Here is a 13,951-nt window from a genome sequence, read left to right on the forward strand (position 1 = left end):
CTGGAAGATTGAAATAAGTAATTTTTGGTGCAACAAATTTAACAACAGAGAACTAGATCCCACAATAGTTTTACATGTCTGGGGGGGGGGGGGGGAGGGAGAAAGGGAGGGAGGAAGAAGGAGAGGGAGAGAGATTATTCTCATGACTTTTTGTCATGTGCAAGTTTAGTGTTAGTGAGAATCTTTCACTGGAGCAAGAATCACAAAACCTGTCTAGAAGTTAAAACAAATTCTTTAGGCCAAAAGGTCTGCATAATTAAAGTTTCTATACTATAAAATCTTGTTGGTGATGTTTACACAAAGACTTGACAAACAGATAATGTAGAATACTACTACATCAAGTGAGTCACAACAGATTCATTACCTACTAAGGAGCACTGAATAACCCACATGATGAGGGAGACACTTTTATTAGAATTGTCAAATTTTGCCTTCTTCATAATTAAAACAAAAGCAGGAAGAGGGGCTGAACAGGTGCAGCATTTCTGTTCATAATTTTGTCACAGTGTAACTTTGACAAAAGTTTCTCATCATTAAGGGAGCAAATAATAATGGGAGGGTGTCAAGAGGATGGAGCCAGACTCTTTTCAGTGGTGCCCAGCGACAGGACAAGAGGCAACGGGCACAAACTGAAACACAGACAGTTCCATCTGAACATGAGAAGAAACTTCTTCACTGTGAGGGTGACAGAGCACTGGAACAGGTTGCCCCGAGAGGTGGTGGAGTCTCCTTCTCTGGAGATATTCAAACCCCGCCTGGATGCAATCCTGTGCAATGTGCTCTAGGTGACCCTGCTTGAGCAGGGGGGTTGGACTAGGTGATCTCCAGAGCTCCCTTCCAACCTCAACCATTCTGTGATTCTGTGATTCTGTAATAAGCTACCAGTATAGAACAACTGTGCAATCATGTTCACAACAGTAAATATCTGTTAATAAGCTTTATGAGAAAGGAAGGAGACCTATAGATTCCAGCTGAACATGAAACCCCCTCCTCCCTTTTACCCAAAACAGCCCTTCACCAAACCAAGAGAATTAATAATACCCAAACCTGAACCTAGCCATTTCCCTGTGTAGCATACACGAGCTCTGGTTGAGCACACAGTGTTATAAATAAAAACTGTACCCTGCCATTTAATCCAACCACTTCAGTGTTTGTGTCAGTCAGAGATAATGGAACTCTGCCAAATCTTCCAGGTCAGACAATGCAGTTTTCTCCCTATCATTTGCATCCCAAAGCTAAATTTCTTATTACCTCTCAGTCTAATGCACCTATTCCTTTAATTTGCATATATGCGTGTGCATATTGTACAGACACATTCAAAATTAAAAAAAAAAAAGAAGCAGTGATAAGGTTTGAGGTCTTGCATTTTTTTCTATGCGTATTTTTCTCGTTCATGTGTAGGCTTGAACTGTGCTAATGAGGGGATCAAAACTGCCAGAAAATGTTTTCACTTCAAAGTCAGAAAACAACCTTCTGGGACACTTCAGTTTTACATATTTGCATTTTTGAAGCAGCCACAATTTTATGTGCTCTAAAATGGTTCCAGACTTTCACATCATAGAAATAAAAATTAATGTGAATAATGAATATAAAGCAGAGGCAAGCAGCTGACAAAAGGAGAAAAGATTTTTCCCTGTGCAAGTTCAAAAACGTTTTCCCAGATACACTGCTAGTCCTCTAAACTTGGCCAGGTTCCTAAAGTATTAATTATGTAAACTCATATCAGGCACTCTGCTGCCATTTACAGACACTTAAACTGATGCCACAACTCCTAGTGATAGGAAAGAATATTACAACTTCTTGCTGCTTTTCTGAACCATGCTTTTCTTGAGTGGATTTTAAGAAATGAAAAAATTTAGAACTACACGGGAAGGCAGAAATAACTCTACAAAAGTAATTTCCTCCCACTTTGAGAATATGGTTTGCCTAAAATATTGAGTCTCTGGTTTGAATGACAGTACTGAATTAGAGTCTTTCCTTAAGTATGGTCAGTAACTCTCCGGTGTTACCATACCACCAGGGGGTAGGGTGGAGTGGGGAGAGAAGACATGCATAAGTTTAGATGCTTTGTTATGCTGGGTTTTATTCAAGTAGAATTTTTCATGTGGAGCCCTGCTGCCTTGACATCTTTGTTCAAGTTAGACAGGATTTGCATAAAAAGCGTGGATACATGTAGGCTATGAAAAAAACCCTGGATTCTCTTGCCTCATTTATTTTTCTTCCAGAAAACTATCTAAATAACGTTAAATCATTAAGGAGTGAAAGATTTCAGCAACAACTCCACAGTATTTTATAAACCAGAGGTTAGATTTGCTCTACCAACTTCTGAACAAGTGCAGCAAATGCTTCCCTCCAGGCTGGGAGAAGACTGGCTTTCTTGTAACGAAAAAGCACCCTCTACCTGCCAGCCCTCAGTAGAGCTAGAACTTGCGACAGCTAGTGCCTCAACTCCTCACCAGCACTTTATTCAGTAGCTCTGAAGTGGCGAAGACTTGGGGTTGATGTTCTTACTCTAACTATCCCTACGCAGCCTAGCCTGGATATCTGCAAATTTTGATTACATTGCTTTGTTTAAGCAATCAGTGCAAATGCATGTAATTCTGGCAAATAATATTACAATTACAACTGCATCAACAGTAGAAATTCATTTGATGTTTTGACACAAATGCCAAAATTGATTTGTTTGACCTGTTTTGTGTTCGCCTTGTCACACCTCACACTAGTTTGCTCTAGTGGGAAGGCTTAGCATTGATTTAGCCAAAGCATAACAGCAAGTGATTGGTATGTTTTGAGGGACTATAGTGCTGTAGAAGTTGGCCCAGCTCTTGCTCACACAAAAATTTGACTCATGAGACTGCCAGTAGTCATTTTCAAGAACACTACCCCCACAGCAAAATAAAATGAACCCATGTTTCATAAAGTAAATCTACATTGTATACATGTTGGTTTGTATGGCTGAAAGCCCAATTTCTAACTAAGGGCATTTGAACTGAGGCCTGTCAAGAAAACTCAGGCAGTATCCGATCTGCTTCTGGCTGTCCTGTTTCTCTTGGGAACAAACTACAGACTGGATTGTTTTGCTAATGGCACCCTATTTTAGGCCACTGCTTTTCCAGGACTCTAATACCCACCTTTCTTCGCACTGAGCTTCACGTGACACTGCTGCACAATCCATGCCAGTGAGTATATCTCTAACCATTTCCTGGAAAAGGCAGTAGATGAGAACATTCCACAGCCACAAATTTATCCTGCTCACCGCCACTTTCAAGTCTGCACTTGAATTTCCCCAAGGAAAAGAAATCCACCAGGAGCTGTATGAACAGTTCTGACTATGGCAGGTTACTGCTAGCCATTTTTTCCCCTGGAGCAGACAGGGCCTTATGTTTGCACATGCACTGTAGTACACACCTGCTAAACCCAAATAATCCAAAGAAACATCAGACCCACTGAACATATACAGTACCATCAGTAAACAGATATACAGACTGACTGTACTATCCATATACAGTAGGTTTGGTCAACTAGCAGCAGTGGGATTTCGCATATGGCTCTCTCCTCAAGTGACTTATTTAGCTTTTCCTGCTGGAATGACTGGATACAAAAGATGACATGGAAGAGAACTGAAAAATAATATTCAGAAAGAGATACTTGGTAATGTGAAAATTAAACTGAAGAGATGGAGGGTTAAACATATTACTCATCACTCAGATCATTTTAGAGGCATTCATATGTTATGGCATTTGATCCTGGCAGAATCTACTCACATGTATTATACGGTAGCATCACAGCTTGTCCCAGTGTAAAAATGGAATTGTGGTATTCCAGATTATCTGGAACCTGGAAACCTTGATGCTCAATGCCAGGTTTTGATATGTTATTAGGTGATCCTAGGACATGCTTGTCTGCATGATAAGATAGTTTTGATCAAATGAATTGCTACAATGCCAGAATTCTTACGGGTTGTTTTCATTTACTGCAAAGAAGATTACAGAGGAGCCAAATTTGCCATAACATATCTACTGACTGAAAACATTAGCCACTCAATTATCTCCGATAAAGGATCCCTTCAGGATTTCTCACAGGATCTTATTGCCATTTCTGTGCCATTAAACACAAGAGAAGTATTTCACACAAGTTCATTTTTCATTTCTCTTTCCTGACATTAAAAAGAATTAAGCTGAATAGTTCAGTCCAAACTGACTCTCCTTTATTAGCTTATATTTTTTAAAGGTTAAAGCATCTGTGTATTTTTAAAAACAGTCCCCAGAAAGAGGTTTTGTAAATGATGGAGAAAGTAATATAAAACAACATGGTATTTATTTCACTGTTTTTTTGTGATATTTTGATATACTGGCTTCATTATCTGCTCAAACAAACAACTTTCAGGAGACTTCCCTGTCTTACAATTTCTGCTCCACTATCCTATAGCTACAAGAGGGGTGCTGTTTAGGGGGCCCATAAAAGTTTCAGAATTAACATTTGGCTGTTGTACTACAGTGACTATGATACATTGTAATAACTCAACATTGTTTTAACTGCTTGACACCAGTAAGTGAAAACACATGCCGAGTTTAACCTCTGCTTAAGAAGAAGTATTACATAACATTAGCAGGGCCAACAAATTTAGCAATGAATAAAATTAGTCCATTCCCTTTACAAATGTCAGCGGTAAGTTTGGAAGTGTTACAGTGTTCACTCTCAAAGGGATGCCAGTTATAATTACCACAAATACAAATTTAACTAGCAGTTATCTACCATGTTTTCTAACATACCTATATACTTACAAAAGAAAAAAAAATAGAGTTATCTCTGTTTTTAAGCAATACTACTACATAATCTATCACTGCAGTAAAACTATAATTTTTCCCTCTCATCCTCACATTTGACAACCATAGAAACAAGAAAGTTTTGGATCTGGTTTTCCCTACATGAGTCTGTAAATCAGTCTCTTTCACCTCGTCCAGTAAGTAACGTCAAGGCCGTATTCTTCTTTTCTAAGAAGGCGGCAACAAGAATGAAGGTGAATTAAGGTTCCCTGAGCCTTTCCTGGAAAGCAGAACAAGGATGGGACTGAATCCTGGAAAGCAAAGCAAGGATGGGCCTGAATTTCAGCCTACCCAGTGACTAATTCAAATAGTAGGAAAACCACAGATAATAACCTGAGGTCAGAAACATGGCATGCTCTTGTTTAACTTACAAACTTTTAAAGCTATCAGCTTAAAAAAAGAGATCAACCTGAAATTTTTTTCAGCTCTAACAAAGAAAAATAGAGCATGAAGATATACAAAAGCTACCAGAAACAGAGATTATGGTGAAAAAAGTGCATCTATGCATATCTGTGCTGTAACTGCAAAGTCAACTGGTAAAATCAAAACCATAAAATGCTGTTTTAACAAACACTAAGAACTTGTTCTACAACTGTTGCCTTCAAAACTATTTGGATCAGGTCCAACTGTAAAGATGCCAGTGAAATACAGTTTATAAGACTGTACTATCTTGTGCACTACATCCTGTAACTTGTTTATTTTTGATTCTGCGGGTTTGCTTTTTCATCTCCCTCTCAGATTCAGGATGCTCTACTTATTAACTCATTCTCTGAAAACAGGTGGGTTTTTTTGTACTTTATTCTGATCTAGAGAGACCGCGTTGCCTTCAAGGATGGAACGTTTCTGTTAAATAGAATAATATAACTCACCCTGCTTTCTCTAATTAACAACTCCAACATCTATGCATTGCAATTGTTTCCTCCTGTGAAGCATTCCCATCACATTATTTCAGGTACAACAGTGTTGAACTGAAGCACTACATTTTGGATTCCAGATGGCACTGGCATAGTAGTACAAGGGAACAGACAAAAACAAGTGGGAAGCCATAGTCTCTCTTCTTTCTAACAGAAACAAAACTTTAGAAGCTGGACACAGTTGAAAGGACAATGGCTTAGAAAATTAATAAAAAGACAACCACTGATAGCGCCATCACCTGCTCTGCTGTTCTGTGACCCCTCACACAATCAGATCACAGAATTTTCTCAGTACTGATTCCTTAAACAGAAACTCATGGAATACAAACATAATTGTAAAAAAGAAAAGAAAAAGAAAAAACCAAAACACTGCCTTCACAGCAAAACATAATACCCGCTAACTTTCCCTTTCCAATTACATTGCCTTTACTTCTGCCTGTAAAATCTTACTGCAGATTCTGAATTATGACACAGCTTATAAATACCTAATCACTTACTATTTGCTATAGTGAATGTGACAAAGAATTGCAAGAGGAAGGATGTTCACCTGTGCTTAGGGCGCTATACTAGGACCAGAGATAAATAGAGGACTATCTATGTAGGCAAGACCATTGTAACACAGGATAAATAGAAGCAGATTAAGTACTACTATAAGATAAGTTTCCACTGGAAATATCAACTGCTTCCCTGATTTTGACTCCCCGAGCTGGATGTCATGTATACAGCATTCCCAAATTACTCCTGCAACACTGCCTTAACTTTCGAAGTCAAATTAATTAAAGAAAGAATTTGTTAATGAAGACAACTCTATTTAGAACAGCATTAATATGCTGTTTGTCATTCAAGTCAAACCTACACTTGTGGAGGTGAAAGCACAGAAGTATGTTGGAAAAGGGAACCATGTGTGTTCCAGCCTCCTGAACAGCATATTTGTACACAACGAGCTCTCCAGTGGCTCTGTAAGTCATTGACATCCAAAGGGTTTATTGGCTCCGTTCCTTTGCAGCTGCAGGAGGCAAGATTTTCTTTTCACCTTGCACCACTGAAAGCAAATCCCACTGCATGAGGCCAGGGATCAGTGCGTTCCACCTCCTGGAGGGAAGACTTGAGCACTGGAATGCCAAAGCAGTAGGAAGAATGAAAGGATGTACATTGAGAGACTGTTCATATAGGTTATCGTACCCCCAGAAAGTGAAGCTGGCTAGATTCTTCTCTCTCAGGTTATGAAATTGATTCCACTGCTCCCTATCGAGTGGAGATGGCTCTGGATCCTCACTTAAGGAGTTTGTGACTTGAAGAGCACAGGAATTAGTTGGAATTTCAGCTGGCTTAACAGGGCAGAGTAGCCCTCTTAATAGTATCACTACACATCCCCATTTAAAAAATACTTAAAAATCAAAATATATTCTTAACTTATGCAAAAAATCTGTACTCCCTGTGGAAAAAAAAGATAGTGTTATAAAAAAGACAACTCTGAACATTTCCAGATGAATAGCTAGGTACTCATACACTTGTTTTTCAATGCAGTCCAATGTAAATAATAACCTGAGAGACAGCTGCAAAGAAAAGAATTAGACTGATGTTTCAACACAGCAATGAAACAATCTTTAAAAAGCTATTCTGTCAAAAAGACACAAAGTTTCCACCTGCAGCTTATGCATTTGGCAAACAGAACTAGTGTACTTCTGCAATGTTATTTTAGGACATGAAGAAATGCATCCCAAAGTTGATCTCCCACTGACTGCAATGGATCAGCAGCTTTGTCAGGACTTCACAGTAAAAACAAAATTATAGTCATCATGTTAGCGAACAGAGAGTCAAGTGAAACCATTTAAAAAGACAAGTACTGATAAAGTTCCTTCCCCCCAAAATAGGGGATTTGTATAGGGTTCATCTCTGCTCAATCATCTGCTATGAAAATTGCTAGCATAGCTTACTTACAGATGACTTTTTGATAAAACTAAGATCTTATAGTCTATCTGACCTGAACAATAACTATATATCTGTTGCTCATAGACTACACATTGCTCCACTGTTAGCAGTATCCAGAAAACTGCACATTGGCAATAATCCCTTTTCAATTCCAGAGGATGAGTTTAAAAAAAGAAAGAAAGAAAGAAAAAACCCCTTTCACAAGGAACATCACAAGAAAAACAACCTTTTTTTTGGGGGGGGGAAGGGGGAGAAGGTATTAAAATTACGTCTTCTCCCTAAAATTTTTTTACACCCCCCACCTATGAAATAGAATTGTCTAGGAAGCCCTCAACCTGCTGATTTGTTCTAAACGCTGCCACAAGCAACTAAATTACAGCTTCCTTTCTAAATGTTACTGGTTGCAACAGGCTGCAGATGTAAAATGCATTACAAAGCAGAGTGGACTTAGGCAAGTACTTCTACATAGTGAGAGCAATACATGCAGTGCAGAAACAGTTGTGAAAGTGCTGTTTTAATGCCAATGTACTACAAAGTGCTTTACGATCTAGATTTAGAAACATTATTTTCATTTTAATAATACAGCTGTTCTTCCTGCAGTAATAAAATACTAGTAAAATGACAATATTACATGGGTCACGTTAGTAATGGAGAGAAAATATCCCTGCCAACTTTGCAAATGTGCTGTACTTCCAGACTCCAGTAAAAGAGAATAGTTAGCAAATATTCACACAGGATTTAAGGTTTGTTTCTTCCTTCTTCTTGTGGAATGCAAAGGTTTAAATGCAATTGCTCTTAAAAAAAAAAACAAACATTTTTCTCCCTTGAAACACATGCAAGCTGACTTGCAAAAGTGAATTCCTATTCTAACACTAAGGATGGATGTAAGTGGAAAGCACAGACCTTTTTTCAAGACAAAACTGAACTCTTCTGCCAACAACACACGGTACATCTAAGTCACATTTTCCTTAAGCTCTCACACCACAAACGTTACTGCCTAAATCATAATACACAATGCTGTCCAAAGCATGATAAAAATCATTAAATATAGTTACTTTCTTTCATGGTACTTCTCACTAAAATCCCAAGATACAATAGAAAGATTTGTGTTTGTTTTATTCAAGAGCTTTAAAGTTATTCTCTTGTACCTGGACTTTGCCCTGTAGACTAGTCTTCTTTTATTTTCAATTATCCTTAATCTTTCCTAACACGCTGAAAGCAAATTTCCACGGCAAAACACAGGCATTAAAAAAAAATCCCCACAAGAAAAACAAACAAACAAAAACCCAGAAAGTTGTCATAGCTACTTGCCTCTTGGCAATTTCTGAGCATTTCCCAGGGTTAGTGCAATATGTCCACAGAAAAGGAGAAAGACCCATCTTGATATCATGGTTACAAACCCAACCTCGCACTGGGAATGATGCTGACAGAGGTTAATCACACAAGGTACCGGAGCTGCGGTTAAAAGTGAACTGCTCTCTCTGTGACAGAGGCAGCAACACTTTGACCCAAGCTGAGTTTACACAGTGGGAGGAGACAGGATGACATCATCTGCTCTCCCTGGAAAAGGAGAATTAGCCTTAAAAAAAATAAAAAATAAAAATCAAGCTCCCCCTAAAACTATCTTCTGGGTTTTGTTACAGCGTCTTTCTGTCTCTCAGGATAAGAGATCAACCTATACCACCACTTAGTTTCATGCAGATAAAACCAGATACATATCAAAACCTCTATTAACTGAAAACGGATCAGAGAGACAATTTCACCGTTTTGTCCATGGAAGCTGAACTTAAAATGCAAAATTAGTATTCATATTACTCAGAAAAAATCTTTGCCTTATTGAACTCAAAACTTCTGTAATCACGAGATTTTGCTCAAATTTAATCTGGGCTATATATTGCTTTCCTTCTTGCAAAATAAATAATAATTTCTGTCAAATGAAGCCAGTAACTGGTATGATAAACATTTATTCAGTAAAGGATCTGTGTTTTTAAAAAAATAAATATAATTTTTCACATGTTTATTTGATTTTGACCGTTTGAAAGTATTTTACATTTTCCCCTTTCATACAAGTCTGCTGAGTCAATGGGCACATGAAAGTTAAGAGGCAACAAAGTTCCCTCCTTGGGCTACATCCTCTCACCAGCTACATTAATGGAATTGTTTTTTCATTTACAGTTAAATGTCAGCTGTTTCACTCAATGTTTACAATGATCTGACTAAGCACAGAATTTGGCCCTACTCACAACAGAGATGCTGGGAAGGAAGGGCTGAAGCAGCAGAAGAAAAAGGTTACAACTGAATAAGAGCTGAGTAAGGAAGAATTTAGTTTCAGTATCTGGAAAACATCCCAAAAGAGATTAAATCTACTAAATTAAGTAGTGATCTCTCTCTCTCTCTCTCTCTCTTTTTCTCTCTTTCACACTCTCTTTCTCGCTCGCTCACTCTTTCACTCTCTCTCGCTCTCTCAAAAAACAACAACAACAACAAAAAAACACAAAAGAAACAATCAGATATCCATCTCTTGCAATACGCAAAGGTCTCCAGTGTGTCTGGTCTGCTCCCACCCCTACCTCCCTGTTCCCAATAGTGCTACTCTCATACATTAAGTACCCCGTAAGCAGAGAAAATCACCCCCTTAGTGCTTGGGCTGAACAGAAATAGCAAAGGAGTTCAGAACAAAAGGGTAATATGAAGGCATATGGGAGCATTTCTGAAAAGGCACATCGGTACTATATTTAAAAGATCCCATCTAATCCATATTTCAGAAAGAATAATTTCAAAACAGAAGCTAATAGTAATGGTCCTAGAGACAAAACCAAGGAAATTTAAGCTCTTTCAACTCAGTATGGACAGCACACAGCTATAATGTTTGAGAGTCTGACCACATGATCTTGTTTTAATTGTGACAAAAGGAAAACTTTTCCTGATTTACTAACTCAAATCTGGAAATAGTGAGTTGGAAGTTATTATTACACATAGACCCTTATCAAAAGCCTCAAACAGGAACAACTCAAGGATCGTTGGGAGAATTCAGATCCTAAAAGTGAGTTGTTTCCTATGAATATCAAGAACAGATAAATGCAGCAGCTACAATTTGGGTAAGACAAAAAGGTGTTAAAAAGACCATAGAGATGGATAGGAGTGTCCCAAAACACCGACCACACCTGTTGGCAAATGAGTTTCAAATGACAGAAAACTGGCTACACAGAGCAAACATGCTGTTTTTCTTCTTTTTTGGTTAAAATATGTAATTTGGAAATACATATTTTGGAAAATTCTCCACAAAGCACATTCTATTTCTTCCTCTTCAAAATTAAAAATAAGAAAACAATCATTTGATAGAGTAATCTCTCAAGAGGAGTATAGAACATTGCTGCTTGGTTACAAACAGCTGTCTTTCTATTACTTTAAAAGCACACTGCATTGGTTTGTCTTACAGATGATTCGCCTTGTAACGATCACAGGATATGTTTCAACAAAACATATAAAGGCCAATTTCTGTTCAGAAAAACCTTAGTGAAACATGCTAGTTATTTGGCTATCTAACAAAATAGGTTTTAGCCCCTCTCAAAGAGATAAACATGCTCCCACTCCTGCTTTCATAACCACTTGCCTGCTTCTCTGCTGCTAGTTCCTCCTTTCCTCTTCCTCATTATCCTAACATTTATTTTCTTCTCTGTTGGACATGCCATACAAACATTTAACCTTCTCCCGTGAAACCCTGACAGACTAATCAGGTCCCTTTCCCTCTGATCACTTCCACAGAAAGCAGCTCTGTCAGCCCAGACCCAAGTCACTGTGCATTTCCTTCCGTCTTATCAAGCATATGCTTCAGCAGAGGCAATTACAGTTTGATAAGCAGATGCGAGTGTAAATTTCTGTCAACTATATGCCAGAAGTCCAAAATCAGTATATGACATTCCTTTACACTTTTCCATTATGCTCGCTGCATCTGCATCATCCATATGTTCAATGATTTTGTTCATGTGTTTTCCCACATGACTGACTTCTGGGGAGAATTTCTGTTGGAAGAAACAAATGGGGAAAAAAAAAAAAAAAATCAAACCAAGTTCCGCTTTCCTCTTTTCTAAATCTTTCTGCTGTTCACTGGACACTGACTACATCAGTGACAAGAACAAACACAGGAACAGAAGGGAGTTCCTGAGACTTCAATCCCTATCCTGCACTATTGCACATATCTGCAATTCAGTGCAAGTATCAGATTTCTCCTCTTGTTGGAGGGTTGCTCCATAATCTCCATTTAAATAGAGGCAGCATCTGTTTTCAGTTTACAGAAATAAAAACTGGACCTCACACTTCACAGCAGAAATTATCTAACCCAGAAGTTCCTCAGGTTACTCTCATCCACACAAACCTTGAATTATACAACCCATCCTTTGACTCCGGAGATCACATCAAAAGCAAAAGGTTAAACATGGAAGGGTCAGTTAACACCAGTTTTGCATTATTATACTTTAGTATAAAAGACAGGAAAAATGAGATAAAAACAGTTACGGAAAAGTCTCAAACAGATCAAAATCATTCAGGAAAAGTAATGGAAAAGTCAAAAACTCTGATCCCCCTCCTCCTCTTCAGCGCCAAATTAACATTTAAGTAACAAAGTCAAGTACTCAAAAGTTTATTTGCTTACCTCAGCTTCAGCTGAGTCTCTCTGGGGTAGATGCTCAAAGACAGAGATTCCAACAAGATGGTATCACAGCTAGTCTGGGCAGAACAAAGTTTTTCTAGTTCTATTTTGATATTTCCCAGACCAGCAACTACAGTGAAAACATGAGTATGGTCAGGAAAAGAAAAAAAAGGGGAGGGGGGAGGGAAGAGACAGAAGAGGAGATAGGATTTTACATTTTTTTCCAAATATAAATATTTTCTTGTTGAGATTTGGGCTCAGTTCTGATTCACCTATCATTCCCGATTATTTTGACAAGCCAAACCTAGCTGACTCAACTTCTTACTGTTCTAATTTAAAGCAGGGAGAGTCTGTAAAACACAACCTTAAAAATCAAAATCTTATCTTCCTTGAATAAAGCACAATAATGCCACATTAAGTCCTCTAAGAGTAAGGACTTACTTGCAGTATACTTGCTCTTTTTTCACTTCATTCCTGGTTTGTACAGTACCCTTCACCAATGCTGTCTATTAGAGTGGTGCCTTTGGGATAAAATATGCTATATAGATGTTAATTATAATTTTCATTCTCTTGTGTGTGACTCACTTATTGGACTCCTTTTCTTGTAAATCTGTCACAGGATCTGCTAAAGGCCTTCAGGAAAAGAAAGATTCCAAAGAACATTCTTTCAGATGTGTTGCTTAAAAAGAAAACAAAAAAGAAAACCCTAACCCTACTCTTCTGCGAGTCTGCAATTACTTCTTCTTTCCTACTCTCCCACTCTTAAGAGCAAGCATTTGAACTCTCATGCTATAAAAAACACAGGCTGGCATGTCAATCTATTAGTCAAAAATTAGGTAAGATGTATCTCATTTGATAGCATGCAAATGACAATGTCAGTGCATTCTAGTATCCTGATCCCAAGCTGAGTTCCAGATCTCAAGATCAGTGTGATCAGAGACAAAGTGAATGGAAGAGAATCAGCCAAAAGGGATGCACAGAACAGCTGCTTCTTGTGACTTTTTGCTACGTAGTTTATCAACCTTTTCCAGCACTCACTCTTTCGATGCTTGTAATCTCTGACAGTGACTCATCTTTATTAACAGGCTGTGTATTTCACCAAAGTTTTGCAGGACATGGAAGTAACAAAAGCATTTAACTTCTCTATGAAGTTACTGACTTATTTTACTGTTCCCTTTATTATTCAAATAATCTAATACACTTCCTTCACCAGCTTTCTACTACTCTCAACATCATTACTTAATATATTAAGACAGTGCAATTCCAGGTTTTCCACTGACACCCCTTTTCATTTTCATATTTTGTATTGCTTTGTTTTGGGCTTATTTTGCTTTTTAAAATATTTCTCAGCATTCCAAAATTCTATTTTAGCCTGTCATTTTTTGTGTTTTGTTTGGCGTTATGGACTGCATTGCCACTTTTTAAAAAACACCTGGTAAGCCTTTACCATTCAGCTATGTTGCATACCCTTCATTACCATAGTTCATTCAGACAGAGTCCGCTGTACAGCATGGCATAACTTTGTCCTTACATTGGCAAGGCTTATCATACCATAATCTTCTACTGCAGTAAATTATACTGGATTATAGCATAACTCAGGTTGGAAGGCACCTCAGGAAGTCCCTACGCCA

General features: G+C 38.0%; 1 protein-coding gene across 1 annotated transcript in view; it reads right to left on the bottom strand.

The window, feature by feature from the left end:
• The window catches only part of ABI3BP (ABI family member 3 binding protein), a 177,355-nt gene extending 168,293 nt beyond the window's left edge, over window positions 1–9,062 (bottom strand). The window contains exon 1 of the mRNA XM_026092199.1: window positions 8,984–9,062. Within this exon, the coding sequence (XP_025947984.1) occupies window positions 8,984–9,062 (79 nt within the window). The remainder of the gene's footprint in view (window positions 1–8,983) is intronic.
• Between the last annotated feature and the right edge of the window lie 4,889 nt (window positions 9,063–13,951).

This window comes from Apteryx rowi, unplaced genomic scaffold, assembly GCF_003343035.1.
Source record: "Apteryx rowi isolate R43461 unplaced genomic scaffold, aptRow1 scaffold_946, whole genome shotgun sequence".
Taxonomy (NCBI): Eukaryota; Metazoa; Chordata; class Aves; order Apterygiformes; family Apterygidae; genus Apteryx; species Apteryx rowi.